Source organism: Melanaphis sacchari, unplaced genomic scaffold (genome assembly GCF_002803265.2).
Source record: "Melanaphis sacchari strain LSU unplaced genomic scaffold, SCAv2.0 Contig42_pilon_pilon, whole genome shotgun sequence".
Lineage (NCBI taxonomy): Eukaryota > Metazoa > Arthropoda > Insecta > Hemiptera > Aphididae > Melanaphis > Melanaphis sacchari.
Window position 1 is genome coordinate 3,143,219 of NW_020271275.1, and position 25,741 is coordinate 3,168,959.

At 26.2% G+C, this 25,741-nt stretch overlaps 2 protein-coding genes and 2 long non-coding RNA genes across 5 annotated transcripts in view; 1 reads left to right on the top strand and 3 right to left on the bottom strand.

Moving 5' to 3' along the window:
* Positions 1 to 3,369, bottom strand: part of LOC112597616 — a 34,892-nt gene extending 31,523 nt beyond the window's left edge. Inside the window, exon 1 of the long non-coding RNA XR_003114851.1 lies at positions 3,205 to 3,369. This is a non-coding gene — a long non-coding RNA (uncharacterized LOC112597616). The remainder of the gene's footprint in view (positions 1 to 3,204) is intronic.
* Positions 3,370 to 8,965: 5,596 nt separating this feature from the next.
* LOC112597530 (nitric oxide-associated protein 1) lies at positions 8,966 to 12,958 on the bottom strand. Its single transcript, XM_025343610.1, has 5 exons — positions 12,379 to 12,958; positions 11,504 to 12,291; positions 11,296 to 11,446; positions 10,645 to 11,223; positions 8,966 to 9,198 (listed from the first exon to the last, which is right to left on the bottom strand). The coding sequence occupies exons 1-5, from the start codon at positions 12,761 to 12,763 to the stop codon at positions 9,035 to 9,037; spliced, it is 2,067 nt and encodes a 688-aa protein (XP_025199395.1). The 5' UTR covers positions 12,764 to 12,958; the 3' UTR covers positions 8,966 to 9,034.
* A 2,081-nt stretch (positions 12,959 to 15,039) lies between these two features.
* LOC112597567 (CTL-like protein 1) lies at positions 15,040 to 19,452 on the bottom strand. Its single transcript, XM_025343675.1, has 13 exons — positions 18,965 to 19,452; positions 18,088 to 18,227; positions 17,883 to 18,017; positions 17,521 to 17,792; positions 17,029 to 17,118; positions 16,808 to 16,947; positions 16,562 to 16,748; positions 16,385 to 16,501; positions 16,160 to 16,298; positions 15,958 to 16,095; positions 15,739 to 15,889; positions 15,450 to 15,671; positions 15,040 to 15,246 (listed from the first exon to the last, which is right to left on the bottom strand). Exons 1-13 carry the CDS (start codon positions 19,076 to 19,078, stop codon positions 15,094 to 15,096), a joined length of 1,998 nt encoding a protein of 665 aa, XP_025199460.1. The 5' UTR covers positions 19,079 to 19,452; the 3' UTR covers positions 15,040 to 15,093.
* A 127-nt stretch (positions 19,453 to 19,579) lies between these two features.
* Positions 19,580 to 23,249, top strand: LOC112597568. Of its 2 annotated transcripts, XR_003114841.1 has the most exons (5): positions 19,580 to 19,805; positions 19,873 to 19,965; positions 20,025 to 20,171; positions 22,901 to 23,088; positions 23,148 to 23,249. It is a non-coding gene; the product is annotated as an uncharacterized LOC112597568 (long non-coding RNA). The 2 variants fall into 2 exon arrangements; XR_003114840.1 differs by having other exon boundaries at positions 19,580 to 19,965.
* Positions 23,250 to 25,741: the final 2,492 nt, after the last annotated feature.

The following is a 25,741-nucleotide window of genomic DNA, read 5'->3' on the forward strand; positions in this document are numbered from 1 at the left end:
CGAAAAAACATCTTAATTATATTTTAGACTTTTAGAAGAATACAATAAACATAGTATAATAAGCATGTAAACACAATATTAAATTAACTTTTAGATTCTGAGCAGAGAGAATTTATTGATTTTTCAATGAAATCTATTTTTTATTTTTATAACAGGAAACACTTTTTCAAGTAGTAAATTATCCGATCGTATAATTTGAGTAAAGTTTTTGATAGATAACTGGATCTAGTTTATACTCAGAGCCCAGAGGAATCGAAAGTTAATTGCTATACAATATTTAGTAAATTTATCTCGTCATTGAGTGGGCATTATAATAAATGTATGCGTGAAACTTGAATTCAGTGATAAATCACTGTATACGATAAAAAAAAATTCTGATTAAAGACGATATAACTTTTTGGGTACCAAGGTTATATGTAAATTTATATTATTGAAATAATATTGAAATTTGAATTAATGGTGGTATTTTTTTTTCTTCCTCAATTATTTAATAGGAATGAAAAATTTCAATTTTTACTTCCTTAAGTACCAACTGATTTTACTAGGTACCAGAAAACCTACTCAATTACGACGTCTACTCAATATCTGCTATAAGGCATAATGGTAATCTAAGTACTTGATAATTTTTTTTTTTTTATACTTTGTAATAAGATTAATTTTAATAATAAAAATATTATTTTACAAAAATTATAGCAATTAGTAAAATATAAATAATAGACAGAAATCAAATTAGATTCTGAGCAGAACGATTGATTTTACAATGATATTATGTATTATTTTATTTTAGTTTCTAAAGACGCTTTTTCTATATAGGTACAAAATTATCTAATAATCAACTTTGAGTAAGGTTTCTGAATTTCTGATAATAAATTGCATTTAATTTGTATTTTGGTATTAAAAGTAGAAATGTCTTAATACTTTCTAAATAAAATACGAACATTTGTCATAATTTTTATATTATTATTGAGATAATTGTTTAGTCTAAAAAAATTATACCATCATCTCCTTTTTAGAATCGTCTTTCGATAAACGATTATAGGTATTATAATGATTCAAAGCTAACACATCCATTGCAAAAACCAAATCAATGATAAGATATCCCACTGTACGATTATTGACCAATATAAATAGAAACCTTAATTTGTATTTTAACCTAATCAATACCACGATTGTATAAAATTACAAAATTATTATTTCTACAATCCTCAAATAATAACGTGAATACTGAACACTATAAGACTATTGTATACAATCGTGGTGTTTTGTCACAATAAAGTGCAATGCCACCAGTCCGTGTGGTATATTATGGTGTTTTTTTCAAAAGAGGACATTCAAACTCAGACCTGACCATCATCATCAGGCGCCACAGCGAGTATAATATTTTATATACGACAGCAATCAGCCCCCCTTGAGATTCGATTTTTTTGTCGGATCGCAGCAATATAGCCGAGAAGGTTGAGAACAAATGAAAAAAAAATGGCCTCGCTTAGATATTTTATACCATTGTGCGTGCGTACAAGTGTGTGTGTGTGTGTGTGTGTGTGTGTGATATGATCTCCCACCGACAAGTGGCGGCGCCTTAAAAATGAGTAACCATAGAAATGAGACTATTCTCACGAGGGATTTCAATAGGGTTTAGAATTATAGTAAATCTCTATCTACACACAGAAAAGCAATAAATCGCCAGATCAATATAATCTAAGGTATTATAGCCGAAAATTAAAAGTTAAAATACGATAAATGTTGATATTTATTAATTACGAGACATATACAGTATATAAGCAATGAAACAGTTTACTGATAAATACATAATATACGCATTTCAGTTTAATTTGAGTAGACAATGAATATTATTTAAGTAGACAACTATATGTATAATCAAAAATAATCTGCAGAACACCACCATTGACATATTTTTGTTAAGAGAATGTGAAAGGATTGAATGAAAATACCTTACTTGCAACAGACATCTGAACTCACTTTACCAACTACCGCAGGATTCATTAAAACTATAAACATCTAAAAAATATATAATTGGTAGTGTTTTCGGGAATTCGTAATGGAAAAGAATAAAGCAATGAAAAATAAGTTATTGATTATATGAAAATCCTACCTAATGACTAAAAATTATATACGATAACGTGGAGCTATAATTTTAGATGAGAAAAAAACTTACATTATGGGCAAGGTAATTATATAGGTATTTATTAAAAATACCCATGTATTAAGGAGCCCATACATAATAATATAATATACAATAAAAACATGAATCCATGTCGATTAAGATATTAGATACATACGGCATACCTAATAAGTATATCCTACTAGTAATTATGAAAATATATAGGTACAAGTTACTTTTTCTTTGAATATATCGACCAAGTAGATTATTACTCATAAAAATATAATGTAAAATATTAAGCATATACGAGCTATGAAATGAAATTATGACAGTAAGGTTCCATTAAAATTTATATTAAACTATTACAATATTTAAAATATTTGTAGATCAAAATTTTATTTAGTTAAGTGTTCTGATTTGAAATATCATGTTCAAAGTTCGTATTGGGCTTTCGTATGTACTAGAAAATTTAACTATGTACATAGTAGGTACCGTACGATATAATTCGTAGATAATACGAAAAAAAAATTATATTAACTTTTATCGAGAAAACTTAATCTTATACTTATATTTTAAATTTTTAAACTTATAGAAATTAACATACACTTGTCTATAAATGTTTATACTGGACATACGAAATCGATCATTAATTTTAGCAATTTATAGCTGTTTTCGCATTGAGTATATAAAACTTACAGAATATAATATTTATCACTTTATCAATGGCGTACGCAGAAATTATTTCATGGTGGGGTGGGGGTATTTTTAGCAAAAACATAATAATTCTATTTTACAATATAAGTAATTACAGTCATATTTTTTCATTGGAGGAGGGGGGAAACCCCTAAGCATCCCGTCGATACGACACTGGTCACTGGTGTTTATTGTTTTTAATGTTTTCAAACACATTTTTGTTTTTAGTACACATCAAATAAATTCGTACTTACATCATAGCTGATATTGTACCAATAACTTAAATACAAAATAAAATTACAAATAATATTGAATTCTATGTTTAAGTCTACGTTACCACGGGACAAGGATTTAATACGGCCCAACAAGATACAAAAAATTTAACTTACATATTCTGATTCGACTAATTCATTGTATTCCGACGATGCATGAAAGACTGCAAGAGATTTGTACTGCGCCACCTACAAATCGGGTTTCTATGTTCTGTTCATATTATAAAAACTCATAATTATTATTTTACGAATAACGACAGAACACAGGTTAACTTCATCCACCGCGAAACACCCTCTACTGACAAGCCACCGCCCATATATAGGTACATATATACATATATACTCTGCACCAAAATTATCCAAATTACACTGATATAACGAGTATGCTAAACCATTGATTAATTAAACAAAAAAAAAAAAATTAAATAAAATTAAATATAAAAAAATTAAATAAATAAATAATAATATATCATAATTATAATATTAATATTATTTATTGTATAATTAATCAATAGCTAAACCATCTCAGTAATTAAACAAAACACGCTCACATATTCGACGTAATATATATGTATATAATATCTTTAACATGATTAAGGTACATGAATGAGGTACATATCTTTCATTCGATTTTATTTATTTATGCTGAATGAAAATAAAAAACTATTTTTAATGGATTTATTTTTGCATATTTGAATAATAATCAGTACATAAATGCATGCATATTTAGTACGTTTTTAGTGCATATAATTCCGGGCCATACAGTTATAATGATTAAAATTATTAGTATACATAAATGCATTATACATATTTTACGAGTATTATATAAATTATTAATACGTATATGGTATATGTATTTCTAAATAGTAGATACAATGTCGAATGTGTTAATTATTTTTTATCATCACGATGACGTGTCGATGTATAAAAAGATTTTCTATTAATTTTAAACAGTTGAATGACAATTTATCTAAGTGAATCATTAAAAATATTTTTTCTATAAACTGTACGACTTTTAAGAACACCTTTGATGTACCAGGCCGACACTGTCCAAAATATTAACTATATAAGGTGATCCCAAAGGAAAACTTATGATATTCTTGTACAATAAAAACACACATCGTTATAAATCCGATACATTTATCGCTCTGCTCAGAATCTCAAACTAAAATATGACTTATACAGTCTACTTTAAATACAAATCACGCTGTATTCATGATACACATATATATTTTGTATATATATAAAGTAGATATTTATTTTGGTGAAGAGCCATTTTTGTCCAGTAGTGTCTATATTTATTTTGTCATACTTTCACTCAAAATGGTAGTTTTATATGTTTTATTCGCCGTTATAGATAATACTCGTAATATAGAAATGTCAAATGAGTGCCACCAATCAGTAAAACGTCATTGTTTCATGTAAAACCCGTAAAAATCATTTATTTAAATTGATAAATAACAAAGTGAATAATTGTTAATAAATTGTCAATAATTTAAAAAAAAAATTTTATTCTTAAAAAATATTAAATATAAGAAGTATTATTATCATTATTTGCATTGCATCCGCTTATGCACTTGCCTACAAAATATATTGAATTAAAATTATATGCATAAATAATTATGCTTTGTAAAAAGTATTGTTAACTAAATTACAAACTTAAAAGTACCGATAATGTTTTAGAGTTAAGTAGACGTATAATACCTACTACTATTATGTAATTAGGTAGCTTGTTTAAATTTTGAATAATTTTCTAAGTTTAATACATCTTCGTAGTACACTTTTAGTTTGTAGGATTATGAAAATTATATAAATTATGCTATACATGTAAAAGCTCAGTTTGGAAAATGTAAATATCATTAGCAGATTAGCTACATAAAATATATAAATAATAAGGAATATCAAAATAATCACATTAAAATGTGCTCTAAGCCAGTACACATTTATTGCTTTTAGAATTATAAGCAACGTGCACGACTCGCATAATATCTTAATACGTCGTAACATTAGGTAAGTACCGCTACTACACGGCCAATGGTCATAACTAGGGCTCGGAAGTTGATGCATTTTGCATTTTTTTTTTTTTGGAACTTTTTAGACGATGCTCTCCTGGCCACAAATCTGTTTCATAAGCATGTGAATCTAAATAACTAATTTTTATTTTGCATTTTTTGGTGTTTATTACTTTTTAAGTCATTTTTTGAAATTTTTAGGTCATTTTCCCACATTTTTAGTTATTTTTACTGATTTTACACTAGTTCATTTCTTATCGTTTCTTGTTGACCATTATGCCGATAACTTAAACCACAGACATTTATAAAACAAATATTTTTAATTTTTTAATTTTCCTATTTTAAGGACATTTTTGTCATTTTGATGTCATATTTTGAATTTTATAGTAAAATAGAGTAAAATATTTAAAAAAAATATATTTTTATTAATATTTGTAATTTTTTTAGGTCATTTTTTTAGGACATTTTTGCCATTTTTATAGTCATTTTTTATTGTTTTTATGGTCATAAACTTCCGAGCCCTAGTCATAACGGTACTTAGCAAAATAACGTAATGATACGATTCGTAATTATTGCAAATAAAAATTTTAAAAAATGGTGAGAGGTTTGAGGCTCCCTTAGATGAATCAATTTTAGGTAGTAAAAAACAAATTAAATCATAATATAGCAGATAATAGGAGCTGGAGACTGCGGTCTGATTCGATTTTCAAACACAATAATTAACTATAATCGAATAACGGTTAATCGATATAACACAATTATCAATCGACATTATTGTAGACTGTAGTTAAAGTTAAAAAGTTTCCTGTAGAATACAAAATTATGTTTATATTCCAAAAATATCATCCTGTTAAGTAAATATTAATAATATACAAAATGAGTGTGTGTATCAATATCATATTAGAAGTGGGTGTATAGGTGTATTAATAAGTAATAACTATTTTCAATTTTTTAAGATACCATAAAAACAATGTGTGATGAACTTTATGACTTGTATTCGATATTTATGTTTTTCCTCAAAATCAAAAATATTTTACATAAATCGAAAAAAAAGTAAATAACTATAACTTTCTATAAATAGCACACAAAGATTTAAAGTATTTTTAAAATTATATCATATAAATTGCTAAGGAAAAGTTGTTACTGCTCAAGAATTAAAGATATAAATATATAAAAAAAATACACACGCATTATTATTAAATCACGATGTAAAATCATTGCCCAACTCAAAATCTAAGAGTACAATTTTTTCAAAACTCTTTCAAAATCAACAAATACCTTAAATAACATACATATTTTTAAAATTAAATTTAAACATGAGATAAGTACCGAACTACACTTATATACTTATTACAAGGTATCTAAATAAATATTGGTGAAATAGTCTAAATTTAAACTTTTGTAACATTGCCTGAATACCTCTAGGCATATGGTATTTATACAATAAATTTTAGTGGTTAAAAACTATTAAAATTATTTAAGAGGACGTCGTACCCGCATATGTTGTCTCCGTCTTACAAATGCGTAACATGGCAAATAGTACTCTCAGAAGATCACGTTTAGCTCCTTCAGCTTGAAAATTAGAATGAATTGACCTCTTTTAAAATTTTAAAGTGAGATTATTATCTAGGGCAGCGGTTCTCAAACTGTGGTACGCGTACCACTAGTGGTACGCGAAAGACTACATGATGGTACGCCGAACTGCGGAAGGCCGCATGGTGGTAGGATTTTTAATCTTCAGTGGTACGCGACTGATTGATAATATACTTAAGTGGTACGCGAAATAAAAAGTTTGAGAACCGCTGATCTAGGGCATCTCATAGGCTTTTAATTATATTTTAATTTTAAAGCAAGTTATAAGTATTTTAAAATTGTAAATTGCTTGCACGTCTTAAAACACACATAACTCGCTTTAAAATTAAAATATAATAAAAAGCCTAAGAGATGCCCTAGATAATAATCTCACTTTTAAACTTCAAAAGAGGTCAATTCACTCTAATTTTCAATTTAAAGGAGTTAACCGTGATCTTCTGAACGTAATATTTGCAATGTTACGCATTTGTAAGACGGAGATAACATATGCGGGTACGACGTCCTCTTAATACATGTTTGAATTAATATACAGTAGAAACCGTTTATAATGACATACCGGGTGTAATGACCTCAGATTGCAAGTTCCGGCAAAACTCCTATATTGTATGTACTAATTTGTATCGATTATAATGACTATACAGATGTTATGACGTTTATTTTTGATTTTATTGGAAAAAGGTTTTATCTATAATGACTTTATAATTTAATCGAAGGTCTTATAACATAGTCTATGTGAAAACCGCGAAAGTCAAAATCGCGAAAATAAAACAGCAAAAATAAAAATCGCGAAATATTTTAACAGCGAAAACACTAATAGCAAAAAGTAAGAAAACCTATATATACGTAGAATAACGTATATCGTATATTGATAACGTATATCTTTATAGGCTATTTGATAAAATATATATTATAAATAGGGCTGGAATTATAACTTATCTAATTTATCGGCGAGATTACGGAGTATAATTTAATTTAGACTCTAGATCTAGAGTTTCCACCACTTTTAACTTTAATGCATTTGTTTGTTTTATGCATTTTTATACGAATAAAATTCAAACTAAGATTACAGATTTTTTTAATACACAGTAAATTTCATTTTAAAATACATAATAATTAAATGTTAAAAAATGGTATTATTTTTTTTCTATATGAATTAAATTTACGATTTATATACATAAATATAATATAATAACACATTAAAAATGTTATTGTAATAAAATATTTTGTTCATTGCATGTATATAAAAGAGTTTTTAATTTAATTTTTGTCATTTTGGTTATAATGACAATCGGTTATTATGACCAATTTTGACTAGTCCCTTGAATGTCATTATAAACGGTTATAATGCTTATTGCTTAAGACAATAAGCAGTATTTTTAAAATTAAAAATAATCATTTTTGTTTAATTATAATAAGAATTTATAGTAGAATAAATTTGCATTAAATTATGTGCTCCCTATCCACACACAAACAGTACTTACTGAGCGAATAAAATATATAGGTGCACCTAGAATTACCTTTTCTCACTAAAAAAGTTTGTGCCACCACTGCTCATATCTCATTAATCTCATCTAAAATTGCAATATCATAAATCAGCTAACATATATCAGATAATATTCTTAATTTTAAGTTTGATGATAAGTAAGTAAATTTACTTTAATACAAAGGCTGGCTAACGAGGTTGGTTCTGCTGAACAAAAATTTACTATATAGCGCAAGGCTCAGAGAGAGAGAAGACAAATAGTGTGATAAAATACTCTTAAAAAGTAAAACCATTGAATTTTACATTAATTCATTATAAAAATATTCATATATTCATACAACATATAATATCTTTAGGTATGATATTTTTATCACTAAGTGTATTTCTCACTTTCTCAATAACCTTACCTTGATCTCGGAATAAACTTGTCACTTGTAAAATAGTCATGAATTGGAAATAAAACTGTATTTTCATAAAATAGCCATTTGTTTATAACATATTATAGTCTTATAGGAAGATGTTTGGGTTACTTGGTTTTGGAAACAATGCAATTTTATCTTAGAATAAATGAATGTGATTAATTAAAATAACAAAAATACAATTTTATTGAGTTTTATCTTCACAAAAACCAAGCTAACATTAACTAATTGTACACATTTATTTTTAAACTGAATAGTCATCAGAATAAAAAGAATATTACAGAGTAGGATTAAAATAGATCAAATTTAATCAAAAATAATAACTATTAAATAAAATAATAGTTTTCTATTAAAAATATAACAATGTACTAGATAATAATTTTACAAGTATTTTGTAAATACCAAAGTTTTTTTTATAATAATAATTACATTAATAAATTTTACTCCTTAGGATGATAAGTTGGAGTAAATTTTATTCTTGGTCCTCGATCATTAATTGCATACCTTAATAATGGTGGTTTACGAATATAAATACCTCGACTTTCAGGTGTCCAAGCTTGTATATCACATATATCATTTTCAAATGGAGTCACAGCAACCCATCCTAAAACGAATATATACATAAATTATTATTATTTTGCTTAATTTATTATTAAATAACAAAGATATTAAAAATATAAATATAATTAAATTTAAACAATGAAATAAATTCCACAAACATTGAGTAGCAGCACTGAAACATATGCATCTCAAATATAGTTGTTAATAATAATATCTCTGTGAAACAGTGACTCTTGTAAGATACTATAATAAACCTGAATACATGAGAATTTATATCTTAAAGTTCATAAAAATATTATTATTTTTTTAAAAAAATTTACTTTTATTGAAATATACTTTTTTGCCATTTATGATGGAACCAAAAATAATTTTTATTTTAGTAATTTAAAAACAATTTAATGCAACAGTCTATACCAGAGGTGGCCACTTACCTTAACTTTGGGAGTCGAAAATTACATACTAAAAGCACCGCCGCCGTGCCAATCTATACCTAATAACGACTGTAATGATAACGAAATCGATGGCAATAAAAATGCTATCTAACGTTTTAACGATTCAAACAAATTTTAAATTTATTAATTTTAGTCTAAATTTAGTTCAAGAACCGCATGCGGCTCGCGAGCCTCGTTGTGGCCACCCCTGATCTATACAAATACTCTAAATCTATAAGAATGAATCCGTTATTTTAAATAATATTAATTAAAATATATAGTATATAATATTAATTATTGGTTATATTTTGCTGTAAAAACTAAAATTATATGTTAAACGTTGTAATTAGGAATTTAGAGTATTAAAAAAAAAAATTTAAAAAAATTACTTTAAATTTTTAATTACAACTTTTAATATATAATTTAAGATTCTACATCAAAATATAACCAATAATTAATATTATATACTTTATATTTTAATAAATATTTTTAAATATAATAAGTTCATTCTTATAGAGAAAGTGTTTTTTATTATTTTTTTTTTGCCTATTAATATTGGTAGTCGCGGACCACAAAAAAATGAGCTGAGGGCCATATTATGTTTGACATGCCTGCTATAGACTATAGTGATAAATTAATTAAAATAAAGAGTTATTAAAACAAAATAAAAAATCAGAAATATAGCAAACAAATACACAAATTTAAATTTATATTTACGGTCCTCTACCTGTTGATGGCAAAAAGAAAAAATGATCTTACCACAATGTCACCCATTGATAAAATTTATAAATTATTAATTTTAAACTACATCAAATAAAAATAACCATAGAATAAAGTTAACATAAAATAAATTAAAACATATTTTATATTATAGAAACTTAATACACTTTTAATGTAAAAAGCAATAATTACTATAACTTTTACTTACTAAAACTTAATAAACATTTAAAAAAAAAATTAAGTTATTGAAATACGAATATACATATCTATAGATTAAAATTATCAACTATTAACATTATATATTTATATATACAATAAACCTAGTTATTATTACTCACCTGCAGATGACAAAACAATATCAGCACAACTAGTTTTTTCATTTATACCAGTCAACTGAATTGGGTTCTTGTAAATACTCAGTCCTGGCCACTTAGACAGCCTTTCTATACTACCACACGGAACTGCTAATAAATCTGTACCTAGAAGTTTCTCATACAACTCATTGGCATCTTCTGTATTACAAACAGTTATTGGAAGGGTATGAGCGCTAAAGACAGTAAAACGAACAAATTTAGCTCCTGTCTTCAAACAGTCAATTCTACCAAGACCACCAACAAACAGTGTTTGCAAAGGTCTTAAACTGAATGTTCTCGGTTTGACAACAGTGGTAGGTAAGGTCATCATCAGCTCTTCAGTAGTCAATAAATTGATAGATTGATCTGGATGAACAACGCCTGGTGTATCATACATAAATTTACTGCCTTTAAATTGAGGATCATTTTCGTCAAAGCCCAAAGTACTACTAGTAACACGTTTTGTGTTAACTTTTATTTCGTTAGTAGTAAATGGATCCTTTTCATTTTGTTGTGAAGTTTCATTTACACTTGATGGTTTATAAAAAGTAAGACCAATTTGACCTGTAATATAATTATTATAATTATTAGAAAACTTTAAAATACATTCAAATCAAAAATAATTAAATTACTAACCAATAATTGAAGGCAAATCATTCATTTTTAATTTTGAAGAACGCCTTTGGTCAGCTTCTAGTTGTTGTTCTAAAATTCTTTCTTTTCTTTCTTGTTGAAGACGTTGAGTCCTCACATACAATCTCCAATTAGATGGTCGCATTATAGGAAACTTTTAAATAAATAGAATTAACAAACAAACAAATGAAGTCAATAATTTTAACCTTACCTTTAGTAGATTTAATGTAGTACCAGGCCAAGGTGATGTAGTTGCTCTTTGCACCAAATCTATAGCTTTTACTTTACAATAATCTGATTGCAACAAAGTATTAAACATTGTTGATTTTCCAACATTAGTACATCCAATCAAATAAACATCACCTTTAGTTAGCCAAAGTGAATGTAATTTGTTAATTAATTCTTCGATGCCAAATCCTGTTTTTGCACTAACAACAGTTACATGTTTAACATTGATTTCTTTTGGAATGCTTTGAACCAATGATTTCTTTACATGTTCAACCCATCCAGGGAAATCACCAGGTAACAAATCTAATTTATTGCCTACAACAACTACTGGCTTATTAATACCAATACACTCCACTAAATTTGGCCAAATACTGCAAGGAAAATCTGTCAAATCCACCATTAGAATGATTAATGCTCGTTTCTTTTTAATAGGATACAATAGCTTTGGATATTCGACAGGGTCAACTTGTACAGATAAAGCTGTATTATATTTTTGTATGAAATGGCATCGTTGACATACCATTGTTCGGAGATCTTCAGGTTCACAGTGGCAAAACAACTCGCTTGGTAAGTAGCCAGGTATTGATGAGTTTTGACAATGCAATAATGCTCCACAGCCACCACACGGTATATCACTGATCTGTAGAGATGAGTCAGGTGTACCATACTCTGAAGTCCATGAAGGAATGCTGTTTTCCTCTTCTAGATTTCTCTCTTCGTAACATTCATAATCGCTCATCCAGTTTTTTGTCATCAACTCGTTCAGCTCATCTGAAATGTTACAAAATTATAATAGGGCAATGTCATCCTAAACAATTCAAGAAAAAAGTAATTTCATCATAATGATGGTCAACTAACAATCATAGTTTACTTCATTGTCTTCATTGTCTTCTGCCTGTTTGCCAACATACTTTTCTGTAATGATTTTATTAACAATACTATACGGGAAATTATGTGGTCTATCTATTGACATTTCTGCAGCTCTGTGTTCTTCGGTTTCGTCTGCTGCAACATACCCATCCAAGTATTGCAATGACACAGGCTCGACGTCACACTTCATTTCCTCAAGCCTTTGCTTCTTGAACTTGTCTCGCATGTTAGCCCAGTGCTTCGTGGTCTTTTTGCTCTGCAGCACAGAGTTGTACACGATTCTGTCCAACACGTCATTCTTAAAAGCCGGCGACTGTCCATAAGCACGACATCGCCGCTTCAGGTGAGATCGCAACAACCGACAGGCGAACATTACACGAGTACTTGACGTCGTCGTCTAAATTCGCATAATTATATGATTCTAAAGTAATATTTATACGTAAAATACGCTGTTGAACTTAAGACAATACTTCTATATTACAACAAACACCATACATTAGATAGAAGTAATAGAAGTACCCACGCCGGTCTATTGAGAATTATATTTAAATATAAACACTTATCATTATTCCGCCATTCCAAAAAAATTTGAAAGTTGCCTGATTGTTATCAATTTATTGCGGACCACGATGTTCTTTATCACTTTATTACTATTCACTATCGGGAACCGGCTCATTAAAATTACAAATAACACAAAAATACAAAATACAGCAAAATTCAATATTTTAATAACTACTCGAATTTAGATTTTAGAACCAAAAAACAGTAAGCGCAAAATTTGGCGTGAAACACGTCTAGAATCACGTTATTTAACTTATGCTTTTTGGTTTTTACTTGGTAATAAATAATAACTAATAGTTATTACCCTGAACTTTTTTTTACCGCAAAGAAAAAAATAATACATTAATCATTAATGCACGGGTTATATGCTAACTATATCTCAAGAATAATACTATTTATTTTTAAAAAATTAACAATCAGCACAGAAATATATTAAAAAGATTTACAACTCCCCTAAAATCATAGTTTGTGTTAAGGAGTTTTAATTAAGTTGTAATATACCTATCTAATAAGATTCATACTTAGCTATAAACATAAACGAGTACGATTTTTTAAGTATAGGTTAAGTGCATGATGTTATGGAATTTATTTTTATTGATTTCAACTTTCAAGTATTCTAAATAGATTAATCGCCTTGAATACAAAGATTTTTATCCCAAATTGTTTAAGAATACTAGTAGGTATTTATAATTGTTTTGACATGTGTACTAAGTTGAAGCATTTATTAAAGAATATTCTATATTTCTAAAGTGAGTACTTGCATTATTTATTTCATTACTAAATTTATTTGAGTTGGAGTAAAATTTGATAATAATTATTTTAAATTTATATAGACTTTACCAGGAACCACTGGTGATATAATGAGTGTAGTTTACAGTTTGCCATTAAATTTATAGTTTACTTGTAAGTACATGGTACATCTATAAAAATAATGATTCCTAAACAAAAAAATCATTATCATCCTTACAAATAAAAAAATAAACGTTTTTCAAAAATTTAAATTTAATAACATTATTAAAAAAATAAAATAAGGATACAATTTATGTATAAAAATTAATAAATACTATATTTGGAACATTTTCAAAAATTAAAAAAAAGTTATTAATAAAAATTAACAACAATTTCTGTCATATCAAAATGCATTTAATAAATCAGATTTAATTATTCCCTGCTAAAAGTTGACTAATCAAGATAAGCCCTCAGTCAAACATATTAGTGATTTATAAATAAAAAATAGTCAAACTAATAAAATTAATAAAGCTTGCATATTTCCTCGTATAAGCAGTGAACTTAGTATGCTGTATACTATACCAGGAAATAGTTAGTAGACTCCTTACTATAAGAGAGCAGGTTTTATTTAATAACATAATTTAATAATTCACTTATTTGATACAGCCATACTTTCAATTATATGTATAATACAGATTATAAAATTAAAATAATTTTTCTTTAAAAGTTTAAACAATAGTTATGATAAATTATGTTCTTGTATTAGTTTTCAACAAGCTTATTAAGTACATCTTAAAAATAATCATACAAATACACATTAATAGTATAATATTATTTCCACCATCCACAAATTATTGCCAATTATTTTCATTGTATTGACAATTGTTATTTAAATAAAATATACATATTCCATCAAAATAAAAATTGTATGAATCAATTAAAACATAAAAATATTCAATAACATATAAATAAATATTTATAAACATTGTCCCATTTCATACAAGCATACAATGAATCAATAATGAATTAATGGTCCCTCAAACACGAATTAGTGGCTAATTATTGGTCAATTACATTTTATTGAACCATTAAATATATCAATTGTTCGTGCAAACTGGTAATGGTCTAAATACATAAGTACTATAAAATAAAATTTCAAGTTTCAACAAATATATAATGGTCTATCCTAAAAGTATCATAATATATGTTTAAATGCATTAACAACTTTTTTTAAGGACGTATAGATTGCACTGTGCTTTTTAGAATAGTAAGCAACTTAATGTAAGTAAATAAATAAATAATAAATATATATATATATATATATATATACATATATTATATAATATTAAAAGTCAGTTAACATAAAATAAGTATTTTTAAAACAATTATTAGCTATAAATACTATAAACAACCTCATGTGTTAGTTTTTATGATTTGTGTCTTAGTAGAATTTTTAACAATGGGCTTTTTAGACTTAGATAGTTTTATTATTGGACTCTTGTGCCACATTTCTCCATTAATATTTTTATCTTCACATACACACAAAAATAATGTATCGATTACAACCTGTTAAATGAAAACAATAAAATTACCTTAAATATATTTAAAATATAATTCACTATGAAATTACATTTTAATGTAATTACATATTAATATTTTTATATTTGGCTATATTAATTATAATATAGTTAAATATAAAGGTTTATTATTCTAATTGTAAAAAGACAATGTACAACAGTTGAATAAACCAAATTGTTATATAATGTTACCTCATGTAATGAAATGACACAGTGAGCAACAAAAAACGTAAATAAACATATAATGATGATCGGTATAGCATGAAAATGTAATTCTGAATTTGATCGTAAAGTGAACAATGCCAAAGAACCAATAATCAGAGTGACCAAACACTTGGCTAGGAATAATATGAAGTCACCAATACTGTTTATGGAACTCAATCTCAAAGCGTTACCAACAATAACATTCCAAGCCTGAAAACAAAAAGAATTATTTAACATTTTTCATTGTATTTATTTAATAAAAACTTTAATAATATACCCTTGAAGCAGATAAACAAAATCCTATGCCTTCCATTGATACTATGGTATATGCATTATGATTGATATACTTGAAAAAATTGTCAAAGGAATATGTACAACAAGTGCATGTCTTTTTTATACAATGGTTATCTGTTTTTGTTGAACTACTCCTGAAAAGGTTTAATTTATTCCATTAAATAAAATTGCAGTGTACAAGCATTGAATATTTTTAAATTACTTAGAATGGCATGTCGTCAATATAAGCCTGGGAATTTTAAATAAAATAATTAACAGAGATCCAAGAGCTATAGAACCCAAATGATAGAATGCCAGATTATAAATTGAAGAAAGGACAACCGATTTTTTATGTTTTCCACTGAAAAATAAAATAAGTTCTGTTAAATCAATAAATCAAAAAATTTCATTTGTAAATTACGCACTTGGTGAAATACCATTTTGCTACTGCTCCAGAAATAATCATATGTTGACATGCTAATATAAATTCAGATGACCATATTAGGCCAATTAAATATACCCACCACATATAACGTACCCAAGTAGCATCTTTAAATTCTACAGCTGAAAAACAATGATAATAACTGATAAATAATCAATGGCATATGTATATATACATATTATATTATATTATAAAAAATAAAACACACCATTGATGAATGGCAAAAAATGTTTCTCCGTCTCTTCCAAAATCAATGAACCATTGGATGTCATGTTTTGCTCAACAAAATCAGTTACTAATTTCAGTGATCTAGTACCAGGATAATCTGAAATAATTTACTTGTCTTAAAATAACTATAGCTAAACAAAACATTAATAAAACTTACTTGCTGTGGCTAAATGAAGGATTACAGCAGTCCAAAATGCATACAAGCCAAGCAGCACAGAGAATGTACACATAGGTTGCCAATATAAGGCTGGAAGTTTAGACAGACAATCAGCGGACTCGTGAAACAAAGTGGACAAAAAATTTAATCGCTTGCGCATAGCCAAAACCAACAAAAGTATAATAACCTATAATTTAAGATATAAATTAGAAACAATAAAGTCTTAAACAAAATAATTTAATTTACCGAAAATAATGAAAAAATAATAGAAAGTATTAGAAAAGTGTGTTCATTGCAAGCATCAGCACTTAATGTTTGTGCCTCAATAGTGTTGTCTAGACGCCTTTTCAAAGTAAAATATTCCCACCAAAGTAAAAACACATTTACTAAAAAATTCAAATTATATAACATAATTATTAATGTTTTCATAGTAAACACTTTAAAGTAATCAAATAACTAAATATTACCTAGAACCATCAAGCTGACACCAATCAATAAAATATAGGCTACAATTTTTGTAAGTAAATGAATCAGTAAGATAATGATGAACGTCAATACTATAAACAAAACAAGAAATATTTCATTAAAATAATTTAAATATTAAGAATAATATTATTGCAGTTTGTTTTTTTTTTTTTTTTTTAAATTTAATTTTAGGTAAAATTACATAGGATTTTTACAATACTGTTGTAAGAATTAAATACAATTAATGCTTAATTATAATGTTAAATCGATTTGAAGTTTATCAATTAAGGTATAATTTATACTATATTTATAAACATTTGGGGGGTTCTACCTTCAACAAAGAGTTTTGAAGCTGAAGCCAGTAGATGAAAGGACAGACTATTAAACTAATATTTAATTTGTTCAAATTATTTTGGGTACCATTATTTTTAAAACATTAATTTACCTAAGTTTACAACAACAACAAATATCTAAAAATTGCATAGTATACTTACCAAAAGCTAATATTGTGAAATACAACATTTGAGGCCAAGTTTTATATAAATCATTCAATATTTCTTCTGTGAAATCCCAATCATTCATCATACTGTAAATATTATAAATTAGAGGCAATGTTTGATTGTTTAATTCTTCAGGAACACATCTATTCAACACATGATGGCTTTTGTAAACTGGAAATGGGGGACAAGGCCCTAAAGATGTAGAGATAATAGTAGACTTGTGAAGCGCTTCATCAGCAGTGAAATTATTCAAATCAAAATTATAGCTATAATTATATTAAAAACACTATTATAAATAGCACATAAAAATAATACAATTATAACTATAAATAAACAATGAATTTAAAGAGGATTACCTGCAAAGTAATGATTCAGTTCGATTATAAAAATTCTGAAGATCTTCCAAATCTAATAAATTACTATCTGGACATTGTTTAACACATATTTGCATACTATGTTCAATGTTGACTGGATCTAAATAAAATAGGAACCTAAGAGCCAACAGAAATTGTATACATTGAGTACATATCAATCAATTGAAGATAATATTTTAAAGTTTACTTTTTATCTGTAGTATCCAAGTTGGAGAATTTGCCCATTTTGGAATTACCAGAAGAACCGCAAGTGTTACCAAAACTGTCATGGCCGTTAATCAAACGCAGGGGGTCGCCGTAAATAAAAGCAAATACAGCTATAAATATCTAAAAGATTAAATGAAATTAGGAAATAACACAATTAATATTTAATAGATGTTGAGTAAGACTGACTATTAATGAGTTAAAAAGTTTATGGTTTTTTACTATTATTATTATTAATATAAAAGAATATATTTACAATCTATTAGAAGTTTACAATATAATGAGTAAAAATTATGTTAGAATAAATAGATGTACGATACAACTTCAAATTATAGAATTTATTATATAGGTAAGTATGTTTTTTTTTTTTATAGATATACTATTTAATTAGAAGGCCAGTTGAATTTTAGGTAAAGTGATGCCATAAGGAGTTTACTTCTTAACTTTTAATTGAACTAGTTACTTTGGGTTTCCATTAATTTAACTACCCACTTAACTTATTTGTTTTTTAATGAACATGAAATCAAACAATCCAATTTTTACGTTAGGTTAATTTATTTTATTTTATTACATTTCAAACAATTTCATTTTCATATCAAAAAGCTAAGCTTCAATGAAAAACTATAGAAATACTGCATTAAAAGTATTTATTTTTGAGTTGGTAAAAAAATGAAGTTAACTAGAGGTTTTAATAAAAAAAAAAAATGTATTTAACTTAATAAAAATTAACCAAACATTAAATCAACTTTTAACTTTTAACATTTTCTTATTGATAAATATTAACTTAAATCAGTTTAAGAAAATCATGAGCTTGCCAAACTTTTGTTCATAGTAATAAAATCAATTTTTTAGCTACCTACCATTAGACACCAGAGAACCAAAAATGCGCACAACCATACTATGTCCGTACACCCCCTGACACGGGTTTGTCCAGGCACTTCAGGCGCGTCACGGTCGAATCCGAAGCAAGCCATTTTCGATTTGATGAAATCGGAAAACAGGTGCAACGGTCAAACCGTGGGCGACGAGTCTATTAAGATTGAAAAGAGGAGTGTTCTGTGTTAAGTGTTGCACTTCGTTCAGAAATTTGAGGTAAAAATGACGGACAATGAAAATATTAGTAACGCAGCAACAGGTGGCCGGCCACGGCATTATCTTGCGGCAACATCTCGATAGATATTTCGAATTTTCCACGGAGACGTAAATAAAGGACAATTGAGCAGCACGTGACAAGCGGCAATAAATTCTGACTGACGTCGACGATGGAAATGACGTTGACAGTTGACTGACGACAACAATATTGATTATTATAAAATTGAATAATTAAAAGTATGTACCTGTGATCTGTGTGCTATCTAAATTATGATATAACAAAATACAAATTTAGAAATCTCAATAATATAAACAAATAACAATTATCATTATTGTTGTTATTATTACGAAATTATATACAAACAATTATGTTGATAACTTATCAACATATTGTTATCAGTCCAAACTACGGGCTGTAGATCATAGTATGTTGATCATTATGCTAAATGCTAAATATACTATAGATCGTCGGCTTCTGTGACCTGTTCAGCGGAACTTGAATAGTACCCACCGAAAGTAATCTATAATACTTAATCTTGGCCATAAATCTTGTTGCCTACAATATTATTATTTTAATATAACACATTTACACCAACAATAATGAAAAACGTAGGCAAAATGGATTATACTCTGTAGTAAGTACCTACATTAAGTGTTCAATGAGTCACTGTTATAGGTGTGTCAACATTTGGATTCAATGTTCCATCATTGTATACGAAAAACGATTTTAAGCGAATACGACCTGTCAGAATATCAGCCTAATCACTAAGTATATTTTATGATATATATATATTATAAGATTATTGAAATCATTTATTTTACTTTTAGTGTTGCAGTAGATTGATACAATTTGTACCGAAAATATTGCATTTATTTTATTGTTATTATTTAATTATTATTTATATCTTTTATGTGTTTATACTATATAACATATTATATTAACTTACATAACTCAAAGTTCGATAACATCTTTCGGTAAGTACCGTATAACAGTAAGAAATAGATTCATATTACCTATAAATAGATAATATTTAAAAAATAAAATAAAAAATGTAATTGTGTATACTAAAATTCATAATATAAAATACATAAAAGTATAAGTTCCGGCGAATAATATTTTTAAATTTAAAAAAAAATAATGAACATATCATTATTTATATTTTAAATAAGTAATTTCGTTAAAATTGAAACTTTAAATACCTATAAACAATAATTAACTTTACAATTTTTTAAACTAAATGATTTTAGTATGAAGTATAAAAAAAACACTTGAAAAATCTTACATTAAAAATTAAAATTAAAATTTTTATGAACAAAATAATTTACATATTTTTTAGTTTTTATAAAGTTTATCAAGATTCTGACTTAACGCTTATAAAAAATGTATGTCTACACAACCTGATTTTATTGTGTTAATAACTATGTGTAATACCTTCCCAATATTTTATTATGTTTATGCCACTTATAATGATATAAATATATAATCATGGCGGAATTGCCTGAATTAGAGCTTAGAGGATTGTCATTTGTTAGTGTACCTGGTTTTAAATTTTTATAGAATAATATATTTTAATAGAAATACCTAATATCATCAGGGGCGTATTTATGTAGGCGAAGGGGGGCAAACGCCTCCGGATGCCAAATTATAAAGAGGGCGATATACTAGAAAACCCACGATGTGTACAAATTTATCAGTCCCTCCCTGATGTTTTTTTTTTTTTTTTTTTAGGGGAAAAAAGGGCGCTAAAATCGTAAATACAGCTCTGAGTATCATGTATAGCGAATGACAATTAATAATCATATTTAAGTATACCAAAAAAATAGGTAAAATATTAATATATAAATTATTATTTTACCCGTTAGCTCTAATTGTAGTATATGTATATCACAGTTATAATTTTTTTCGAAGCAAAAATTAGTTTATCTAGTATTTATTAGTGTAGTATACTGTATATTATACGTGTATTATATATAAATTATGATTAATAGTTTAATATCTGGTATTTGGTTATGCGGCAATTCAATTTCAAACCCTAAATAAAGTATTTTAAAACAATGACCGTCCTTCAACATAATTTATAATTTAAAACTGTATGCTAATTTATAATTATTGTTATAAGACATAGGTCTTCAAAAGTGTAATAAAAAAAAAAATACTATGATAACTAAATACTAATGATACATTTATCCAAACAAATTTTAATTTTTAAATTTAAGATAAATTTTTAAAGCTAAGAAATTTATTGCATTAGATAAACATCGTTCACCACGCCACTGCAGTGGCCTTGGATTCAATATCAACAGTGGTAATGGTTATATATGTTGTCAGTGGCGTATTTTTTTTATTTTTTTTTTAGAATGATGGTGGTGGGGGGGGGTACAGAAACAATCGCAGAAAAAATCATGGGTTGGTGTGGCTAAAATTATTTTTATTTATTGACTTTTTTTTTTTGTTGTCTATGCGCCTCTTTTGTGGAAAATTTCTAAATCTGCCCCTGTCATCTATGAGCAACGGGGACAATTCAAAGATTTTACATTTCTATACGATGGAAAACCGATAATATTTTACAAATATTTAAGATTCAAAGTTATTGAATATGATATCAAGTATTAGTGCGCAAGTGCATTTTTGCGTAAATAGGTATACTGTTATAAGCAGTCGAAGTTTTATAATCCGAAAAATATTTTACCTACGAGGAATCAACATAATGAATTATCTGTTGATACACTTGTAATAAACTGACACTGCCACTTTGCTATACAATGTTTGAATATTATATTACTTATATTTTACTATGATTTAGCATTAACGTAGTAACGTGTTGTTGCCGAACCCAAATTTCGTCATACTGTTTTTAGTGTTTTTATACAAATTTAGTACTATATTATTTTATTACCGAGATAATGATATTATATTTGAAAAGCTAAAAACGTTGCTAAGACAGCGCATTGATTCCAAAAGAAACCGAAGGATTCCCTACAATCTATAATGTAGATTCTACATCGATACATTTTCACTATTTTCAGCTATATATATATATTATTAATTATTATTATTATTATTATTATTTTATAATATAATAGGCTTTAACAACTAAGGTTATTAGCCTTTTGAAATTCTATATAAATTAATTTAAAGTATAATTTTTTTTTAAAACATTGGCATATTGGTTAATAATAGAGTTTATAAAAATTATTTACAATATTAACTTTGGTTAGAAGTGTTAGGATTTTTTAGATGTTTTCTTCTACTTTGTACTTGTATTGATAAAGTATTTCTTGTATTTTAAAATTCTGGACATTCTTGGATGGTATTTTTTATAAATATTGGTTAATACAACTAGACATTTGTTGCAAATGAATTCTGAATCTTTACTTATGAGGTATGAGATGGGTTAAGAAGATATGCCTGATTTCCTGGCGTTTTTTAAATAATGTAGAATATTCGTGCAATCTTATAATTAGGGACCGGATTTATATGCAAATGCATATTTGTATTGGGATAAGCTTTTTGAAATCTGATGAAAATTGTCCCCCATTTAGATCACTCTTATTAAAATAACACTAATTTTATTTTGCATATTTTGCATATTTCAACGTTTTTACCTATTAAATGCATATTGAATGCATATTTGTAGTTTTAAAATGTATATTATTATTTATAACACATATATTCGTTTTTCGTCGTATTTTCACGTTCACAGCCACATAATATCAATAAAATTGACACCGGTCGTTATTTCCAAAAAGTCTATGTGAAAACCGCGAAAATAAAACAGTGAAAACACTAATAGCGAAAAGTAAGAAAACCTATACGTATATACTTACAGATAATCGGAGGAATTTAACGTTTGAACACATTAAGGAACTTCTGATCATCCAATGCAATAAGGTAAAATATGAAATCAATTTTTGTTTCAGTTTTTATTAATGTGAGTTAATACTTTATAGATTGAAGATGCAGAATGTTAAATGGCAACGAAGACGACAAAATACTTTATAAGCTTTTTTTATACTTTTTTAATACCATATTAATTAATAAATATTGTTACATAATTTTACATAATACATATCTTTACATAGGTTTAAACAAAACTTTAAATGCATATTTAAGTACATATTTAAAAATAAATACATATTTCATAACATATTACAGCATTATTAGAAGCATATTTTGAGGATTTTTTGTGCATATAAATCCGGTCCCTAATTATAATGTAGTAAATACACTTAATATTATATTTTTTTGCATAATATGTTTAATATGAACACATATTATGTAATAATATAAAATATTGTATGTATTTCGCAAGTAAATCGACATAATAAAATAATGTCGTCCATACGAGTAATTTTCAAACGGTATATTGCATGTCAAGCCCTCATTATCACAGTTATTGTATCATAGGAGTACATAATGATATTATTATTGTAAATATTATAAGTACTATAAACTTATAGGGAATAATAATAATAAAAATCATAACAAACAGTTGTGTATACAGAGTACATCATTATAAATTACCTATAATATAAAAATAAAATAAATACACAGTGATTCAATATAAGTACACTCACCCCCTCCCATAATCGTATCTTTCACTATGAATTTATTTATATTTTTTATTCCATATCTTTAATTTTTTAAGCCAAAAAATATACTATTCTCATATGACATATGTATAAGACACGATAGAATTTATCCCCCATCAATAGTACATAACTATACTCGTTCGAATTTTTATTTTTATTTGTTAAAGAGTAAAATGATTATACAAAATAAATTATATATTTAATATTTATAATAATTATACTACAGTTAAACATAATTTTTTAAACTTATAAACAATTTTCACAATAACATTATAACAATACAAATACATAATGTAATAAATAGCTTCCAATAAAAAAATAATAATTTTTTTTAAGACAAGAATTTTGATTTAAATGTGTATAATAACAATAAAATAAAAAATAATTTCCTCAACATATATTATTATAAAAATAAAAAAGAGATTGTATTGGAATAGTTTAATACACTTTAAATTATATTAAAAATAAATCTAAATATTTGTCAATATAAGGTTCATAAGTCCACTAGAAAATTTAAAAATCAGAATTTGAATAATTTATAGTATTAAATACTTAAATGGTAATTCATTCTGTAAATTATTAAATATAATTTTATATTAAAATAATTTTTAATTACAAATAATCCGATGAAATGTTTTACTGAATGTTAATTGTTGAGTATTATTTTATTATATTAAAATACAAACATGACCTATGATATAATAAATAATAATTATGTATTATTTAGTTGAACAGATCTTATCAAATCAGGTTAGGTCATAAAAACTTTAATGTTTTATATTTATTCTACAAAAATATATCAAAATTAAATACATCATAATGGTATAACACCATATTTTTACATTTACTAACGAATCATATTCAATCATATTCAAATTCTAATTTTTTATATTTCAAAGTATAATTTTTGGTTTATAGTAAATTCTTAAGATGTTTCTTTTGATAAAAAATTAAGTATGTGTATAAATCGAAACTTTAGTTATGGTTTCTGCGGATTTATTAAAGTAAGGACAATACCGTATAAATTTTATAATACTATTATGTCTATAATAAACAATTATAGTATATACATTTGTTATAATTGTATTAATTTCTTAAAATCGTTTAAATAAAATAAGAAATAGACTAGGTATATAAATATTATAGATACATCTATTTTAAATTTTATATTTTATAAAATTATATATGTACCTACCCTACAATATGTGGTTAATCGTAGTTTTATTTTCTCAACATTTTTAAACGTCACCAAAAACATTTATAGGTAAATTATCTACGTATTCGAATCGACGACATTTTTCGAGTTGTTTACAGGTTTTCTTTTGTGTTTATTTATTCTACATATTATTTGAACGAGAATAATTCTCTATTCGACAACGGTTATCGGGATAATATTACAGTAGTAATTGTATAGTACTAACAATAACAAAGGTTATTACTTACCTACATAGTTATTACATATAGCACGAATAAAAATACTTGTTTATCTATGTACGAACTAGGTACGAATATATGTATAAAGAAATAGGTCACAACGTCACATATACGACACGAATTCCAAATCATGTGTTCAATCTCTAATTTATGGAAATTTGAGTTATAGGTATAAATGTATAATGTAGGTATATAGAAATATGTTCGTATATATTTATATGTGACGTGCGTGTATGTATATATATATAATATTATAATAAAATAAATAATATACTACACAGTAACATATTTATGGTGGGTGAATAGGTGATCCCTACCATAACTTTTTTTTATCTACTCTTTTGATGGGTAAGTAGGTACTCAGAGTATTTATTATACTATAGAAAAAAAAAACAAACTGTATTATCTACTTGGAGTACAAATATTTTGACGATGAATAATGTTTAAATATACCACATATATTTGTAATAGGTATATATGCATACGTACTCTTTTTTTTTTTAGCAAAACATTTTATT